Source organism: Coenobita brevimanus, chromosome 77 (genome assembly GCF_032717465.1).
Source record: "Coenobita brevimanus isolate Jiangsu-jjx chromosome 77, ASM3271746v2, whole genome shotgun sequence".
Lineage (NCBI taxonomy): Eukaryota > Metazoa > Arthropoda > Malacostraca > Decapoda > Coenobitidae > Coenobita > Coenobita brevimanus.
The window spans coordinates 976,500-996,903 of record NC_137030.1 but is presented as its reverse complement, the minus strand read 5'-3'; the positions used below and the strand labels follow the sequence as shown (position 1 = coordinate 996,903).

The 20,404-nt window shown below is 41.1% G+C and overlaps 1 protein-coding gene across 1 annotated transcript in view; it reads left to right on the top strand.

Annotated features, from left to right (window-relative positions):
* LOC145408399 (transmembrane ascorbate-dependent reductase CYB561) overlaps positions 1 to 15,284 on the top strand; it is a 49,652-nt gene extending 34,368 nt beyond the window's left edge. Inside the window, exons 2-6 of the mRNA XM_080279127.1 lie at positions 9,820 to 9,941; positions 11,777 to 11,914; positions 12,897 to 13,099; positions 13,506 to 13,660; positions 15,072 to 15,284. Coding sequence (XP_080135253.1) covers positions 9,820 to 9,941; positions 11,777 to 11,914; positions 12,897 to 13,099; positions 13,506 to 13,660; positions 15,072 to 15,237 — 784 coding nt within the window. The 3' untranslated portion in view covers positions 15,238 to 15,284. The remainder of the gene's footprint in view (positions 1 to 9,819; positions 9,942 to 11,776; positions 11,915 to 12,896; positions 13,100 to 13,505; positions 13,661 to 15,071) is intronic.
* The last annotated feature ends 5,120 nt before the right edge of the window (positions 15,285 to 20,404 follow it).

The window sequence follows — 20,404 nt, the reverse complement described above, 5'->3', positions numbered from 1 at the left end:
CCCAGCTCACACATCCCTTTCTCATATACCTCTCCACTCCATCCCTCCATCTCATCCTCGGCCTCCCCTCTCCCTCTCCCCCCCTCCACCTCACTTGCATACACTCTCCTCGTTAGTCTCTCGTTCTGCATCCTCTCCACAGGGCCAAACCACCTCATTGTATTTCTCCTACCGCCTTCTCCTTTCTATCACATCCACATCCACACCACAACGCTCCTTTAAATCACACACTATAATTCCTTAGATTCTGATAATCTTATAACTGGTAATTCTTGTCATATCGCCTTTCGTAATTTTTGTACATGGATGGAGCCAAAACAACATTGGTAAATATTCTTCCAAATTTACATGAAAATATCTTTAAAACCATATAGCATCTTTCCCCAAAACTTGTTCCTGATATTTCCTCTAGTTTCGTTATTATGCCCAAAATAACATTAACGCTAGAAACTTGATCACTGGCATTCTTCCAATATTTACACGAGAATACTTTAAAACCATATACTATCCCCCCCAAAGAGACTGTGTAGGGAGGCTGTCAGAGATCGAGCAGCGTGGAGAGCCCGAAGTATGCAATCTCGTGCCTTTGTAAACGATACGATACACTTTGATCCAAATATTCCCATTACTATTACTATAATGCCCTTGTGTAATTTATGCAGATTGGAAGGAGGGAGTTAAGGTTAAGGGCCGCCCTGTAATGACCTCCTGTACCTGGGAACTGAAGCCAGGTCGTTAGGTTTAAGGTCACCAAGTTGTTGACCTTTGACCTGTTGTTCCATTAGCCTCTCTCTCCCCTCCCCCCCCCTATCACTCACAAACACACCTGCACTTCCATCTCAAACCTATTTCATATTCTGTTTAGCCTGCCTTTCCTCCTTCCTTCTTTTTTCTTCCTTCCTTCTCTCTGGTTTAAATTCCTTCTCTTCATCTTTTCTTCCCTCCCATTCTCCTTCTTTCGCTTCATCTTCTTAACTACACCTACCCATCCCCCCCCCTCTCTCTTTCTCTCCACGATCCTCCCTCCCTCTCCTCCTACCTCCAGACTCCATTCTTCCTTCCTCTCTAAGTGCCATCAATCTTGGAAACCCTCCTTCACCACTCCTCTGCCTTCCTCCTTCCCCCTCCCCTTTCCTCCCCTCCTCCTTCCCTTCTGTCCTTCTGCCTTCCTTCCTCACTTTCTTCTTCCTTTTCCTTCCTCTCACCTTTCCTTCTCTCTCTCCCGTCTTCCTGCCGACCTCCTTGTCCTGCCCTTCCTCATACCTTCACTTCTGTTCTCTCTCTCTCTCTCTCTCTCTCTCTCTCTCTCTCTCTCTCTCTCTCTCTCTCTCTCTCTCTCTCTCTCTTCCACTGACCAGAATAAATTTATGATTGAAAAAAGGATCAAACGGGCTAAGTAAAGAAATATTATCAGGATACCAGACACTGAAAAAGTTGTACCAATGCGTTAACCAAAACAAATGCACATGAGAAAGAAAATAAATCCCTGGGGCAAGAGTGACGCAGAATAAATTTATATGACGATACCAGAAATACATCAGACGGTAAACTGTATCGTAATTGCTGTACTAAAAGATGGAATGTTATTTCTGTCAGCCTGTGTGTGTGTGTGTGTGTGTGTGTGTGTGTGTGTGTGTGTAGTAATGGCGTGCGTGTAGACTACTTCTGTGCATGTGGGTGCACTTGTTCCCTGCGACCTGTATGCGTATGTCTGTGTATACCTGTGTCTGTATACTAGTGTACGTGTATGTGCCATGTGTGTACTATGTATGTATGAACTCTACGTACAGTATGTGTGAATGTACTCGTATGTGCGTATGTGTGTATTGTGTATACCTTTGTGCATATGTAGTCTGTGCCTGTATGTAAGTGTGCAGGGTATGTGTACGTGGTTTAAAGTATGTGTGTATATATGTGTAAGTTTATTGCGTACGTGTCGGGGATGCATATGTGCGTGTATTATGTGTGTGCGTGTGTAAGTATCGACCCGTACAAACTTCCCAGACCAAATGGGCGGGGCAGCTCCCTGTCCTGTACTACACCCACCCACTTACACTCACCCACACATACACCCACACCCACCAACAGCCAACCACACGTACTTACAACCTCCCACACCCACATACCTACCTACACCCATTTACGCTTACTCACCCACACCCACATACCTACCTACACCCTCCCACACCCACTTACCTACCTACACCCTCCCACACCCTCATACCTACCTACACCCTCCCACACCCTCATACCTACCTACACCCTCCCACACCCTCATACCTACCTACCTACACCCTCCCACACCCTCATGCCTACCTACACCCTCCCACGCCCACATACCTACCTACACCCTCCTACACCCACATACCTACCTACACCCTCCCACACCCTCATACCTACCTACACCCTCATACCTACCTACACCCTCCCACACCCACTTACCTACCTACACCCTCCCACACCCACATACCTACCTACACCCTCCCACACCCACACCCACCTACACCCACACAGAGTCATAACAATGGACCATTTAATCCACTTAAAGATAAATACAGCCTCTTTAACAACACTTCATGGTTATCTGTCTATCTATAGCTGTCTGTATATCTATCCATGTTGATCTATCTATCTATCTGTCTACCTAAGTCCGTTTCTCCCCTTCCCTCTTTCCCTCCCCCTCCTCTCTCTCTCTCTCTCTCTCTCTCTCTCTCTCTCTCTCTCTCTCTCTCCAGTATCTACCTATCTATTTACCAACCAGCCTACCTGTCTATCTGTCCATCTATAAATCTATCAGCTTACCTAGGTTCCAATTAGTCTGTCTATCAAATGAAACTTATCACTCTATCTATCCACATACCCGCATATCCATCGACCCACCTACAGTATCTACCCACCTACCTATCTATCCATCCAGTTTTCTATCTATCTATCTATCCAATCGTCTCTGTCTATCTATCCATCCTAGCACACACACAGGCGTCAATTCAGAGGGAAATTGAGTATTTCATTAAGCTCAAGGCGCGTCTCAGTAGAATTGAGGGAAAGCCATCAGCCGCGAAATGGAGAGAGAGAGAGAGAGAGAGAGAGAGAGAGAGAGAGAGAGAGAGAGAGAACTAAGTAACAGATCAGCATTGTAAAAATCCAGAATTACATTGGATTGGTTGCCTAATTGGGTTAAGCCAGGGTTCTCTCTCTCTCTCTCTCTCTCTCCTTCCTCTGCTCCATTTCCCTTTATTTTCTTTCTCTCTCTCTTTATCCTCCTTCTCTCCAATTTTCCTTCCCCCTTCCCCCTTTCTATCTTTCCTTTCTACTCCCTAATTTTCCTCCCTTCCTTCCCCAATATCTATCTTTCCTTTCCCTTCCCCTCCCACAGTCTGTCCTTCCTCACCCTCCCCGCCCTCCCTTTCTCAACTTTCCTCCCCCCCCTCTCCCCACCTAATCTCCCTCCCTCCCTCCTCCATTCACCATGCAAAACTAATTAACCTCCCTTCAGGTTTCCTCCCTTCTCTCTCCCTGCCTCCTTTCCCCTTCCTCCATCAATTCTCCTTTTCTCTACCTTCTTTCCCTTTCTCCCTTTCCTCCTCCTCTTTCCTTCCCTCACTCTCCGTCCTTCTCCCTTCCTCTCCATCCTTCTCCCTTCTTCCTGTCTCTCTTTCAGCTTTCCGTCTCTCTCCATTGAATTGTTTGTACGTCCTTCTCTCTCTCTCTCTCTCTCTCTTTCTTTCTCACCGCCAAGGTTGCGCTTAATACACCCTGCCTTGGTTGTGTGACCCACCAGATTAAAGCTAGCTCTCTTTTCATTTCTTCCCCAATATTACCCCTGTCGGCTCTCTCTCTCTCTCTCACACACACATGTCCAACAAATTTCCGACACAAGTTAGGTCCACTCCTGCAAAGTCAAGTCGCACTGGATACTAACTTAACATCCTAACTTAAGTAAGCGAGTCAGGTTGATTTGACGAGGATATGACTCACAAATACTCTCTCTCTCTCTCTCTCTCTCTCTCTCTCTTTAACATCTTTCTTTTTCTTTCCTCCATCCCACCGCTTCCTCTCATTTTCCATTCTCTCTCTCTCTCTCTCAACTATCATCGTTTACTTTTCATTTTCGTGTCAAACATTAACCTGCTCTCGCTCTCTCTCTCTATCTATCTATCTATCTACCTATCTCCCTGATGCGTGTGTGTGTGTGTGTGTGTGTGTGTGTGTGTGTGTGTGTGTGTGTAAATTGCCCTAACCACCTAATTGGCTCGTCTCGTGTCTGTCTGTGCCACAAATACCCCTCGTCCATAATGACAGGCTGGCGAGCGTGAAATATAGGAAGCTACGTACATAGGGAGGCACGTACATATAGGGAAGGACGTACACATGGGAGGTACGCACACAGGGAGGCACGTACACAGGGAGGTACGTCTGGGGTTGCAATATATACAGAAGAGATAAACACATAAACAAATAAAAAGAATCTAGGCAAAATAATAATTAATAATGAAATTTAAAAAAAATCACACTAGAAATGAATAAAGGGAGATAATTACAAGAATAGATAATACACAAATAGATAAACAGATAAATGAAAAACTCACCAAAATAAATAACAGATAATGAAATAGATTTAAAAAAAAAACTAGAAATGAATAAAGGACGTCAATTGCCACGTAAATTTTCTCGTTTCGTGTCTGTGACGAAAATGTCTCCTGGTGAAGATGGGGAGGTTGTGGTTATTATATATTAATTTAGACTCCCCCCCCCCGCTGCATCCTTTATTACCGCACCCTGTCACCTTCTCTCTCTCTCTCTCTCTCTCTCACCTCCTTCGTTTTTGCCGTACCCTGTTACCTTCAAGCGTAATTTTAGGGAATGTGAAAGTCCTTGAATTACCCATCCATTTTTCCTCTCCTGTGTGTGTGTGTGTGTGTGTGTGTGTGTGTGTGTGTGTGTGTGTGTGTGTGTGTTTTGAGGGAGCAATACGGAACTAAACACAGCTTCACAAATAAACTAAAAATGATATACTGTGGTTAAATAAGTGGTTCTCAAACTTTCCCAGCCCCAATACCTCCATGATCAACCCCAAGTCAGCCTCGTATCCCTTCTCTATAATCAATTCTCCTCTCACTTTCTCTAAAATCAATTCTCCTCTCACCTTCTCTATAATCAATTCTCCTCTCACTTTCTCTATAATCAATTCTCCTCTCACTTTCTCTAAAATCAATTCTCCTTTCACTTTCTCTAAAATCAATTCTCCTCTCACCATCTCTAAAATCAATTCTCCTCTCACTTTCTCTATAATCAATTCTCCTCTCACCTTCTCTATAATCAATTTCCTCTCACCTTCTCTATAATCAATTTCCTCTCACCTTCTCTATAATCAATTCTCCTCTCACTTTCTCTATAATCAATACTTCACTCATTACCTCTAAAATCAATACTTCACTCATTACCTCTAAAATCAATACTTCACTCATTATCTCTAAAATCAATACTTCACTCATTACCTCTATAATCAATTCTCCCCTCACTTTCTCTATAATCAATTCTCCTCTCACTTTCTCTAAAATCAATACTCCTTTCATTATCTCTAAAATCAATACTCCTCTCTTTCTCTAAAATCATTACTTCTCTCACTTTAAAATCAATTCTCCTCTCCCTTTCTCTAAAATCAATACTCCTCTCACTTTCTCTAAAATTAATACTCCTCTCACTTTAAAATCAATTCTCCTCTCCCTTTCTCTAAAATCAATACTCCTCTCACTTTCTCTAAAATTAATACTCCTCTCACTTTCATTTTCCTGTAAAAAGGCTGTACTTGCTTTGTTATTCATACCCTTTCTCTTGTTAGTATTATTCCTTTCACTCTTATTTTCCTGTAACCTGACTGTCTCTTGTTTTTCTGTACTAGCACTGAGAACCCGGAGTGGAGTACATGATATTCTCTGTCTCTCTCTCTCTCTCTCTCTCTCTCACGATGCGCTTTTCAACACCCCAGGAACCCCTATCGATGTCCGCTACAGGTATTTACGCACGGCTAAAAGAACACCTGAGTTTTACCTGAGTTAATTGGACTGAGGACTAGGCAGGTATCATGTGGCTTGTAATTAACCGAGCTGAAGTAAAAAATAAACACTAACAGCATTTTTCTTACCTTGTTTTCAAAGTCGATGCTTCGGGTAACCAAATCTGTGTAGAGTTTGGTCAATAAGAGCAGACCCGTAAAAAAAAAGAAAGAAAGAAAAAAAAATGGCAAGGGAAGTATGGGTAGTTGTCAATAATAATAATAATAATTTTGGTGATTTGAGAGAAGCTGTTTATCAATATCTTTTTCTATATAAATAATTAGAACATGAGACAGATGGTTGATTATGAACAGGAGTAGTCATAGTAGTAGTAGTAGTAGTTATAGCATCATTAATAGTCTCTAGATACAGACTATTAATGATGCTAAAACTACTACTACTATTACTACTACGACTACTGCTGTTCACAATCTACTACCTGTCTCTCATGTTGTAATTATTTATACGAAAAAGATATTGATACACACCTTCTCTCAAATCATCACCAAAATTAAACCAGCCACACAACAGACAAGGAAGCAAACAGCGTAAATAAATCAATAAAAAACAAATCAATATCATCATTAACTCACCAATTCCGTCGAGATGTCGTCTACTCCAAATCTGGCGCGAAAGTGTTTGAATTTTTGGCGGGAAATCTTTCAGCTGTGATTCCGGGCTCGGGGGCACGTGGTCCCTGGGGTGTTTGTAAACATTGGCGGCCATCTTGAATTTCCTGGCCCCGCTGATTGCTTCTCGTCCCTGGGGCCTGCAATTTGAGAGAGAGAGAGAGAAAAAAAAAATTAAAGCTAGTTCTCAGGTTTTGTTTATTTTTCATTTTTTAATGCAACAAGGAATGTGTAATAAGTTTGCTCATTTACTTGTAATATGAACACGAAGAGAGAGAGAGAGAACTGGAACGGAAAGAAAACCGTGCGATATTAAAGTGAGAGAGGTATGTGTAATATGGAGTTCTTGCGATGATATGCGTAGGTGTGTGTGTGTGTGTGTGTGTGTGTGTGTGTGTGTATGTGTGTGTGTGTGTGTGTGTGTGTGTAAATATTTTCGTGGGTTTATCCACGTATACACTGTGTGCGTTCGTATATATGTGCAGCATCGGTAAGGTGTGGTGTGCGTTGGCATGAGTTAAGTGTGTTGTGAGCATGGCTGTGATTGTATTGGTTATATAGGTTTGGTGTGGTGTGTGGTGTGTGTATTGGTTATATAGGTTTGGTGTGGTGTGTGGTGTGTGTATTGGTTATATAGGTTTGGTGTGGTGTGTGGTGTGTGTATTGGTTATATAGGTTTGGTGTGGTGTGTGGTGTGGTGAGCTAAAGTGTGGTGAGGTTAAGTAGGATGTGCTGTGTAGTGTGGCGTGGTGAGACGAGGAGGTGTGGTGTGGTATGCAGTGTGCGTTGATGTGAGTGTGCTGGTGTGCGTGTGTGTGTAGCATTATTGAGTGTGGTGTGAGCGTAGGTAGGACGCAACAGGTGGCGGGGTGTGGAGTCTCGTGCAATATTCAGCATCACAAACCCACACACAGAACGGAAACAACAGAAAACAAGCAGAGTCCAATACTTGCACATCAAACTGACTAAAACATTATCCTCCTACGCATATATAACCACACTCCTCTCCTCATTTTTCTCCTCCTCGATTCTTTCTCCCTTCTATTCCTTCCTCCTCCTCCTCCTCCTCGTCATAATAACACTTCTGCTACATATAACCACATTCCTCTCCTTTTCCTCCTCCTCCTCTTCAATTCTCTATTTTCTCCTCCTCCTCATCATCATCAACAACTTCTTATTCTCCTATCCCTCCTCCACTGCTGCTTTTCTTTCGTCTACTTCTCCTCCTCATCATCAACAACAACTACAAATAATAATAATAATAATAATAATAATAATAATAATAATGAAACCCAGAATCTCACAACATCTCCAACACCGAATAAGCCAAATGCACCGAATGTGACCTAAAAGTGTCCCAAAAGACCTGCCATTGTGGTAAGGGGAAGGGATGGTCTGAGGGGCGAATTCTCCCCGCCCCCCTCTCTCCACACACACACACATACACACACACACACACACACACAGAGCCAGATTTACTGTGCACTGAAAACTCCCATTAAAAGCTCTTAACTCACCACTTTCTTGGCTTTTAGAGAGAGAGAGAGTTATGGTGGAATAACGGAGAGAAGAGGATGGAAAAAAGGAGGAGGAGATGTTGATGATGATGAGGAGGAGGAGGAGGAGGAGAAGGGGGGGAGGAGGAGGAGGAAATGGAGGAGGAGGAGGAGGAGGAAGTGAATTTCGAAGGGCAAAGAAAACTCTGAAAATTGCGAGAGGGAAGAAGTTGAGAAAGAAGGAAAGAGTGGGGAGGAATGGGGGGAGAGGTAGAAAGAGGAGGGGAGGGAGGGAGAGGTAGGTAGGGGAGGGGAGGGAGGGAGAGGTTGGAGGAGGAGGGAATGCAGGGAGAGGTAGGAAGAGGAGGGGATGGAGGAAGAGGTAGGAAGAGGAGGGATTGCAGGGAGAGGTAGGAAGAGGAGGGAATGGAGGAAGAGGTAGGAAGAGGAGGGGATGGAGGAAGAGGTAGGAAGAGGAGGGGATGGAGGCAGAGGAAGAAAGTGGGAGGAGGAAGAGGGAGAACAAGAAGAGAAGATGAAAAGGGGCATGAAGTGATGGGAAAGAAGGGTATTTAAAAGAAGGAAGGAGAGAGAGAGAGAGAGAGAGAGAGATAATGAGCAGGAGGAGAAAGAAAAATGAAGACAATTGTGTGTCCCCTTGACAAAACATTTAGATGTTTACAAGTTTCAAAACCAACAGTAGGAACGTTCACACAAACATCCAGCAAGAATAATAAGAATAATAACAATAGTAATAGTAATAATAATAATAATAATATGGAAGAACATAGCAGTACACACACACACACACACACACACACACACACACACACACTTCAGCTTTAGAGGACAAATTTATGAACAAGATTACATGAAGTATTTTAAGAATAAATCACATCCCTGCAGTCAAAATTAATACACAGTTTTAAAAAACGATACCGGTATATATCCGAAGCACGTATGTCTGGTTTCATAATTTATACCTGCCTGAAAAATATAGCCATGATAAAAATAACTAGGAACATTAAATTACTTCTACCTTCAAATAAAAGGAAAATAAGTTATAAATAAAATACTCTGCAGTGATAAAAATAGAGTAAAAAAGGAAAACTTGTGCATAAAAAGAAATTACAAGCAAAAATCAAAACCTACAAAAAAAGTGATAGTAACTCCAGTACAGTACATATAAAGAAAAGACAGAAAAATAATAAGAGAACTAAGACAATACAGTGATACATTACAACTGTGGCAATAGAGAAAACAGGGTCCATTAATATTTTATCAAGATGCTGCTCTCTCCAAAAATACCAAGGTAAGGAAATTTAATGCTTTGTTTGTGTGAATAGGAGTTTTTAAATATATTCTTGGCAGCCCCAGCTTTTATGCAACTGTCATCCATATATAACGCATCGCAGTACTCATTAGCTGTACGGATAGCTCAGTCTGCTGGTGTGGGAAGCAGGATCGTTTAGGTAGCTTCATGAAATTGCTGATCCATCCGACAATCAATGGACGACAATTATGACGATGATGGTGACGATGACGATGATGGCAATGATGATGGAGATGATGATGAATTTACATGTCTCATAATTTATTCAATCTTTTCATGCCTAATATATCTGTCTTTTCCTGTAGGCGTGATTGGGGTCCAGGAGAGGAAGGGTCGCTTATATCACACAACGTGGGCGGCGAGATGGACACCGAGAAGCGCGATATTCCCTTCTTCACAAAGCTATACACGCTAGCACAGATATTAGGTATGCCGCAATTTCCACCTATGCTGTCTATCTATCTATTGCCAGACAACTTTATTTCAAAGGGGGTGGCCACAAAGAATCACCTCCATGTCACCCTGTCCTCTGTCAAAATATCTACCTATTCATGTATCAGACACTAACTTCATAAGGGGTGACCACAGATGAATTGCCTCTCTGTTACACTCACACTGCAAATCATCCCCCACACCACAACACACAACATACACCACACCAGCACAACATAGTCCTTCACCATAACCTCAACAAGGAATCACTGGGAGCAACCATTTACTCACCTATATCCTGAGGTCCACTGGGTTCAATACAATAACAACCACAACCACCTCACCAACCACAACTAAAACAACTACAACCACAACCACCACAACAGATCCTCCCACTGTGTTTTGTCTCCAGTGTGTAGAAGAAACATACAAGGCTGTACAAAGGGCAAGTGTCAATCCTGGAATAGCTTAGATGTTGGGAAGGGAAACACAGGTGTGAGGTTCTGGCATGATCTGATGTCTAGTAAAGTAATGCAATAGACAGGTAGTGATCCTGGCATTAGTACTGACAATGATGATGAAATAAGTAGGTACATATATAAAAGCAATTTGACGATGATGATATAAATAGGTAAATAAATACAAAATAATGATATGATGACGATGAAATAGACAGGCAGCTACTAAAAAATAATAATAGTTTCACACCGGAAGTTACAGTTGCATTAAAAAAAAATCCACATTTCCCCACAACTGGTACCGTAAACTGAGAAGTGGCAAATTAGCTTTATACGTAGCAACAGAACTAATAGGCTATGTTTTTCCTTAATTTACTGTCTTATTAACTGGGGGGGGGGGAAATATTAGGAAAGATTTACAACAAGGACTTGAGGTGGGGAAAATAAAAAAACTCATTCAGACACTGCTTATTGCAATAGGACTCTTAATTATGTTTCTATCAATCAATCTACCTGTCTTTCTATCTGTCTATAGCCAGATGAACTGAACCCCAGAAGGGGTAGCCACAAACAAATCACCTCCAAGTCATTTTCCTCTGCCATCAGGCTTTCCTTTCTCCAACTCAACCCCGCTCTTTCATGTACAGTACCTCTCCACACCATTCCAAAAACCATTAGCATGCGACTGATATGCACCCTGGGTCTTACAGATGCTCCTGGATCTAAAAAGGTCTAAATTTACATGTCTCACATTATGTACTCTATATTATTCACGACGTTCTACTGTTAGTGTGTACAGTACAGTACATTACAATTATAATAAGGCATGTAATGAGTGCTTGCGCATGAGGGTAGTGGGGAAGGTTTGGGATACAAAACTACAGTATTTTCTGCATCTTTTGCAAAGTGAACAACACATTCTATTGACTGGCTTTCTATGCCAATATTATACCGAAGTAATTAACATACAGAACCTGATTTTCTTCCAGAATATGTACACTCATCCTTTCTTTTTCTTTTTATGCTTATTTTTAGTAAGCCATTTACTTTTTTTTTTTTTTTTTTTTTTTGTGAGCTTCTTTGCAGTATTGTATAAGCGATATTACTATAATACCGTATATGATAAATGGCTTCCTCACTGTAGGCATCATATTTTCAAACTACTTGAAACCATTATTTTCCATGCACCACTACATGAGCTCTGCTTGTAACTATGTACATAATTATAGTATCATCACCATCATGAAAGTAAACTGAGCTAGTCGCCAAAGTACTGTACTGTAGTGCATGTTACCATGGTTGAGTACATGTTATGCCTGTGGTAGTGGCTGCTGTACTATATTACCATTGTGCTTCTTCCTCCCCACTGTAGGTATATTGACAGTAGTGCTGGTGGGTGTATGGTGTGGCAGTTTCCGTGGAGGGTTTGCCTGGAGCAGTGACCCTCATCTGCAATTCAACTGGCACCCGTTTCTTATGACCCTTGGTTTGGTCTTCCTCTATGCTAATGGTAAGCTGACCTAACCTGCCTTGTACAGTGACCCTGATTGTAGATGGAGGAATAAGTCTTTGGAACAATTGTAACAACCTATTAAGCTAGTTCAAAGTTGTGGAAGATAAAAACCTCGAGAACAGTTGTTGTTATCGGTGATGTACGAAAATTCAGTGCCACAGCCTCACAGAACTTTCCCAAACTGGGTGGGCATGGGTCAACCAGTGCAATGCCAACCATAACACAAGCTGTGTTTACGGGCGAGTGCGAGTAATAGCTCAGGCTGTGCTCTTAACAGCTGCTCTTAAAAATTTTCTGCCAAATTGGAGAAAATCGTCATTTGTAATCTCTCATTAGCAGCGCTCCTCTCACCACATTGCCACCCATCCTTTTGATCCAATGGAGGCCAGGAATATCTTAACTTTATCTAATGTCACACCTACTCACTTATGCAGTCTTGATAATGCTGCTACACCCGAACAGTCGTATGGCCTGCAAGTTATCTGTCATTGCAATCATACAAAACTTGAATACGGAAAGTATAATTTTTGGTCACCTTTTACACACTTGGGCAGGTCTTAGGACAGGTATTTGTGCACTCTGCAGGTTAATCCTTCTTGGTACAGGATGGTGGTATGGGTGAACTTGATTTTAATTTAAAAATTAGCCTCCTATTTTCTGGGAGGGTCCTAGTGTGAACAGCTGCACACTCCACACATATCTTTAAGGTCCAGGATAGTGAGATGGCTGAAAGCTATATTGAGATTAAAAATTAGCTCTCTATTTTCCTCGCTTAGTGGTGCGATTTGCAGAGTGCCCCAGTCAGTTCGCACTGTGACCTAAGCGCTTCAGTTCAGAAGATGGTCAGAGGTTTTTCTATCGTAATCGTTACCAGGGGCATAGGATGGTCTTGTACCCTTAAATGTTCTGGACTAACAATGGCCTACACTTGGAAACAAGCAAAATGGGATTTGGCATTTCTTATTAACTTTCCTCGCAGGTGCTCTGATCTACCGAGGGTTCCGGTATGAGAAGAAGAAGAAGCTGAAAGTGATACACATGCTGGTGATGTTGGCCGCGTTTGTGTTTGTCATCGTGGGGCTGGTGGCCGTGTTTGACTTCCACAATGCAAGCAACATTCCAAACATGTACTCCCTTCACTCTTGGATGGGCATGGCCACGGTTCTCTTATTTGCTTTCCAGGTTAGTAAATGAATAACTGAATAGTGTGTGCGTGCGTGCGTGTGTGTGTGTGTGTGTGTGTGTGTGTGTGTGTGTGTGTGTGTGTGTGTGTGAGAGAGAGAGAGAGAGAGAGAGAGAGAGAGCAACCATTCTTTATTTGTTTTCCAGAGGACCCAGAAATAATACTCATAAAGTATTTGTTTCTCATGTAGAATGATATGTAAAGACATCAATCTATCAATGTATCATTTGCCACATGCCTTGTCTTGTAAAAAGTGACCACAGACAAATCGCCACCACATCGCCTTGTCTTATGCCATTTGACTGCCATCCCTTCAACTCACAGCTCTCTCTCTCTCTGATATCTCCCCACCCCACCCTGTTACTAAAAGGGTAAATTTATTCCTACTGTGTCCTCTGGTAACAGTGGGTGGCTGGCTTCCTGACATTCCTGTTCCCGGGGCTGCGTGCGTCAGTGCGGGCAACATACATGCCGGTACATCAGTTCTTTGGATTGTTCATCTTTGTTGGAGCTGTCACAACATCACTTCTTGGACTCACCGAGAAGATTCTCTTTACTCAGTGAGTATCATATAATTGTTTAAATATGCTATGTGGAGCTACAGTGGCTTAAGAAGTAGCATATTTCTCTTGCAGTGCATTTGTGCCCCCAAGTCTTAGGTTCAGACCTATACTATAGTGGTTATTTAGAGTGTATTTGAGTCTGTGTTGCCCTTTTATATGCTTGAATATGTCAGCATCCTTTCAGTGGTATATGCAGACAACCACACAAGCATAGTCATCATAACATCTTGATTTTCACATGCACCACCCTTCCTACAGACACCTCTGTAGGGGGAATTGTTAATTATGACAAACACTCTTTCATGGAAACACTACAGTCCTGAAATGGACTACCGATATACTGTAGGTGTGTGTGTGAGAGCATGTGGATTTAAGGCACAATAAACTCAATTTCTTTCCTTTTCTTAACCCAAACATAAATCTATACACAGCATGAACAAAAGAAATGCAAGTACTTAATCTTCTGGAATTGGATTATGAAATATGGCAGCTTTACATTAACTTTGCAGGGAGGGAAGTGTGGCTACAAGCTTGGTAACTACCCACACAAACAGGAAACATTCAGCCATAGGTACAGTCATTTCAAAGCCCAAGCTGTCTTACACTGCAACAATATTAAATATCTCACATTTCTTTTTTTCCCTACGATTTCCAGCAACTGTTTAGATGTAAATAGCTGATCAAGACAGCTGGTTTAGCTTCCAATCCTTAGAAAACATCAGCTGTAACAAGGCTGACTCCAATATGAAGATTCCTTATGATGAGGCATGGTGTAACATTATTGATTCAACGATTTATTATTCTAATTGATCCCCAAAGCCTACAAAAGCTGGCCAAATGAGTGTATAGGTCACCCTCACTTTTACGACTGACCATTACATGATCATTTGCTTATACTGTACAATGTTACTGTTTTGGTACTTTCTGAATATACAATCACTATTTTCACAAGATCGCTATGATCCCCAGCGAAGCACTATTTATTCACTTCACAATCGCCAGTTTCACATCTGCATTTGCTGTGATCTCTGCCTTTGATATATGAGCAATTATCCTGCAAACATAACCTGATCATATAGTGAGGCTGACCTGTACTGATCAGTGCATTTACATTTATTACTGAGAAACAGAGTCTGTGTTAGAATAATGATGACGAATTAAACTGCAAAACCAAAAATTTCTCTAGATCCAGGCCTACAAAATATCCACCAGACTAGGGCACAATGATACGTGGAATTTTCATTTTGGGTGACTGACCATGATGACAATGACGGAGGATAATTTTGAGAGAGAGGTGATGATGACGATAGCAGTGATCAACATGTGACAGTGATGATGACCAGTGACGGTGGCAATGACAACGATGATGATGATGTTAGTGATAAACACCTATAAACTTCTTTTCCAGTAAGGCGGACTACAAAGACCTGCCAGATGAGGGCATCCTGGTCAACGTAACGGGTCTGGTGTTCATCCTGTTTGCTGGTTTAGTTGTCTATCTCACTGCCACGCCTGCCTACAAACGCCAGACCACTGAGGATGAGGTTTTGCTAACGGACACTGTGCTGGAGTAAACACTTGGGAGCCGCATTGGGTTTGAGGGTTGTGGAGCCTACTTGTGAACTGCACTGTCACATTTTTCCCTTTTTTCTTGATGTTAATTTTCATTTGTCCACAGTGACTTCCCAAAAACTTTCCTAAACAACATACCGCCTTTTTCTTTTCTTTTTCTTTTTTCTACAGTACCTTCACAGTAACCAACAGCAAAATTACCAGTAAATGTATTAACCATATATCTTCTAACATTTATTTTCACAGTGACATAACTCAAAGTGACATACATGGAACTTGCGTAGAGCCTTTTTTTTTCTTTCTTTCTTTCTTTTTCCCAGAGTCAGGTTCACAGTGACCAACAGAAAGCTTGCCTATAAAGCATATTTGCCAGCATATACAGATTTAAGTATCATTTGAACAAGAAAGTTTATATTTTCTATGATATTTTCAAACATCCATAACACACCTGTAGGTGGTTTGATTTCATCTGATAGGACTAGACTACTTCCGCAACTTGAAAATTAAGTCTTGATTGTGTGAAACTCAATGAGACTTAGTTACAAAGCAAGAATGAGTCTCCATGATTACTAATTTACCCTCCAACCTGACTACACCTGGCCATCAAGTAAGTAGAAAAGGAGGTATGGATATTAGATGAAAACAAATACCACCTATCGCTCTCTCCTCCTCATCATTTTCTGACAGCTTTAATTTGGACTGTGGTAGTATGAAAGGATGGTTTTAGAATTAGGAGGGTGATTATTGTGGAAAACGACCTATTTTTGGTACAGCTACATTTGACTTTAGTTGAAATTATATCTGGTTTGAGTTTAAATAACTGCAGAGTCAAATGCTTATGTAAAGGTAAATTTAACTACAGTACAGGCTGTAGTTAAGGCCACTGTTGAGGAACCATTTGCACTGTATTTGTACCTTTGGATTCATGTTTGTTTGAAGAGTTTGTAACTTTGGATTCTTATGTTTGAAGAATCATTTGCTGTATTTCTATTCATGTTTGTATTGGATCATATACATTTGTGAACATTGGATTCATGTTTGAGGGATTACAGTATTTGTACTTGTAAGCTTTGGATTCACTTTTATGTTTGAAGAATCATTTGCATTTGTAAACACTGGATTAATGCATGAAAAGTCATTTGTATTCATAAACTTTGGATTCACATCTATGTCTGAGGGATTATTTCAGTAATTTTGTTCTGTTAGAATTAAGTTTAGTTCATGTTTATTTGGTTAGGCAGTCTTGCAGATCAAATTAAAAGGTTGTGAGAGCAAACATGTTGGGTTGCTTTAGTCAAGTGAGGTTGACGAGTCAGGTCTTGAACTTAAAACTCTTTGGCTGTGGTGTGCGTCTTTGAGTTAGGTAAAAACTGTGTCATCACCTGGCATAATAGATGGTTCTTAAATCTGTCTATCTATCTCTCCCCAACTGCCTTAATCCCAAACGGGTGGCCACAAATGAATCACCTCCAAGTCATCCTGTCCTCCATCAGGATACCCTTTCTCCGACTCACATCCCTCTCTCTCATAAACTTCTCCACCCTATCCCCTCTCATCCGTACTCTCCCCCTTACACTAATAATTCTATCTATAGCCAGATGCCTTAATCCCAAAAGGGGTGGCTACAAACAAATCACCGCCATGTCATCTCCTCCACCATTAGGCTGCCCTTCCTCCAACTCTCATTCCTTTCTCACATACCCCCCCATCCCTCCATCTCATCCTCAGTCTCACCCTTCCCCTGTCAAAGTCACATTGTACGTTTTGTGCATGATGGCTTTATTTGCACAAGTAGAATTATCTGCCATAACAATCAATCTGAATTCATCTGACAAAACTGGGCCATTCCCTCTAATCATCTCATGTAGTGGTTCCATTAAGTTTAATGAACTTTTGTTATGAAGTAGGAATATTTGATCACCAACCAAACTAACCATTCCATCAGACTACATTTGCCCCTCAGCCAAGAAAAGGAGTTATGGATTTTTCATCAGGTTAGAATAAACACACTATGGCTTGAAAACAGTAGTTAGTTCTTAAAGCTCCGCCTCACTGTGCAACAAGATCATTTATACCATATCTGCAATTTCTTTTAAATAGTTGAATAAAATGTGAGTGAAAGTGTTAAGGGAAATAATTTATGGTCATGTGGAGAGGATGGAGAATGAGAGACCGACTAGAGGAATGGATGTGAGTGAGGTGTAGGAAGAGACCAAGGATGAGATGGGGGGGATGAAGTGGAGATATATGCGTCTGACTAGAAGACCGTGTGAGTGAGGTTGAAGGGGACAGGAGGAAGGTGAAATTAAGGATGAGATGGAGGGATGGAGTGGAAAAATATATGGGAGGGGGGGAGGGGTGAATTGGAGGGAGGACAGTCAAACAGAACAGGACAAGGCAACATAGAGGCAATTTTTCATGGCCACCCCTTGCACAATTAAGGCATCTGGCAATATATGTAGAGAGAATAAAATAGTTTCCAGAATGAGATATAAATTTCACATACCACTGCCAAATGGTTGAGAGAGAAATATCAGCGGAGTAGATTAGACAGAGAATATACCTGAAGTGTTATATCATGACTATAAGAGTATATCATAGACATATATACAGTATATATATATATACATATATATATATACTAGATTTTACAAGGAATTCAGTCGTATGTTTCTTATGATGTTGATACCTATATAGTGTATACAAAGTTTATCCAGTTTTGATTTATACTGTTGAATAGCAGATATATATTTACCTTAAGCCCTCAAGTCTTTTCTTTACTATTATCATTCTTACTATTCTTGCTACTTACAGAAAATTTTATTAATATTCAGGGGATATCTCTTCTAGTCAAGGTCTTAATGTAAAAGTAGTTAAAACTCCAGGCTGATGTGAACCCAGTGGACTGCTGGCTGAAGTTGTCCTTCTCCTGCATTCCACCATCTTACTTTTGGAGGTATAGGGAGGATTTGAAGGACATTTGTATAACCAGGCAGCTCCACCACCCTGTTACATCAATGCAACCATGTGAAGGCATCCATCTCCAGTGCCAGCTGGGTTAGTAAATGCTATATTGAACCTCACTCAAGTACTGGAGAGGGGTGCCCTCATGTGGTGGCATTGATATAACTGGGTGGTGGAGCAACCCGACTATACCGATGCCCCACATCTCCCTCCCTATCCCCTGAAAGAAAGATGGTGGACTGCAGGACTAATGCTGCACTGGGTTTGTGTTCAGCTGGGTATAAAGCTGCAACTACTATTACTACAACACTGCTCCTGCTGCAACTACTAATTCTACTATTATTACACTTTCCAGTTCAAAAAGTCTCCCCAGAGCTTAATAAAACTGCGTGAAGGAGCAAGAATAGAAAATAAGTCAAAGTACTGAAGAGTTCTTTACACAATATCTTGCAAGGTTTTATTTTTTATTTTTTTATTTTTTTCATTTCAGGAGGTTATTGTAGGGTTAATTATGAGTGAAAATTACTTTATCGTATGGGTGCAGTTTTCAGCCATAACAGAATGACAATTTACCACTAGCAAGTTTTGGGCTGCAAGGAAGGCAAAAATATCGATACTGATCATTTCCACAGTATCAGCACACATTGTGCTTAAAAATAGATAAAAATATGAAAATAGCTTTGATATAAAGATCAAGTATTTGCTGAGAGAGGGGAGGGAGTGTAAGTTGGGGGAAGGGCAGTAAAATGGCAGGGGACAGGGCAACATGGAGGGAGTTTGTTTGTGGCCACCCCTCACAAGATTAAAGTGTTTGGCCGTAGATAAAAAGATTTGCTGAATAATCTTGTGCTTTGCTTTACTTGTAAATGAGGAAAACAAGAGGCAATTTATCGAACACTGTGAAAAGTTGGACAGTCTTCAATACTGTACTTTCCTCATTCACAACACAATCAAGATGTAACAGTGTTCAGCAAGTACTTGATGTAATGTCACAGCTATTTTGACATGATAATTCTCTCTCTCTCTCTTTACATGAGTGCTAATACCACAAATATCATCTATGTCAATATTTTGAACTTTCTTGTAGGCCAAAGCTCACAAGTGGTCAGTTACTGAAGGCTATAAGGATGAATATAGTCTTCCTCACAATTCATCCATAAACTTATCAGTATTTGTAGCTTCATAACAGCTGACAAAACTAGCCCTAGAATAACCTCAATAACTACAAAAAAATAAAAATACAAAAATAAAAACTTGCGGGACCTCCCCTACATTAGCAGCCTTGTACACCGATGCATTTCATAATCCTAGACTTAAGAATATGTGTATATACAAACTTGGGGTCGTGTTGTTGTCAGTCTGGCAGGCTTCTTAAGGCTTCTTCCTTACTAGCTTATTTTGCGTATGGCATGGTAATATTCTCTTGTACTATCTATCTATCCATCCATCCTTCAGAAGGGGTGAGATATAGCCCTCCTTGATTTTCCCTCAAAAAAAAAAAAAAAAAAAAAAGTCTGATACAGTAGTTGTACGATTAAATTTCGAACTTTGAAGGGTTAGACAAGCCTCATTAACTTTCTCTTTGATAAGGGCCTCTCCTAACTTGAATGAAATTGGTAGTCGTATAGGTAAAATGAAAAATAACACCAAAGTGACTGAGTTAAATGTCTGAACTAAAAAGCCCAAGTTGTATAAAATAGTTAGGTGGTTATATGATTAAAAAATAAATAATCAGCATGATGGGATTAAATATTTTCTACACTCCTGATGGGTAATAAAGGTTTAGATGATGATGGATGCCTTTATGAGATGGCACCTATATGACTAGCTGGATCCACTGCCTGGTCTTACAAGCATCCTTTAGTTCCCATCCTATCCCCCACAAGGAGGATGGTGGACTGCAGGGGGTAACTTCTGCCTGCAGTTCACTGGGTTCATATTTAGATAAGCCTGGAGTTGCAACCACAATTTCACTATGATGATGGATGAATAAAAGACAAAATCACGAAAGGAGGAAATGGCAAGAAGCCCTTCATGCTTACGAGAACACAGCCCCATGTGTTTGCGATATGTGTGTGGTGTTGCTTAGTGCTTTGCGTAGTTACAATTGACCCCGTGTACAGGACTGTGCAGTTACGAATGACCCACGTACAGGTTTGTATAGTTACGACTGACCGATATAAAGGTTTGTTGGTGACTGACTGA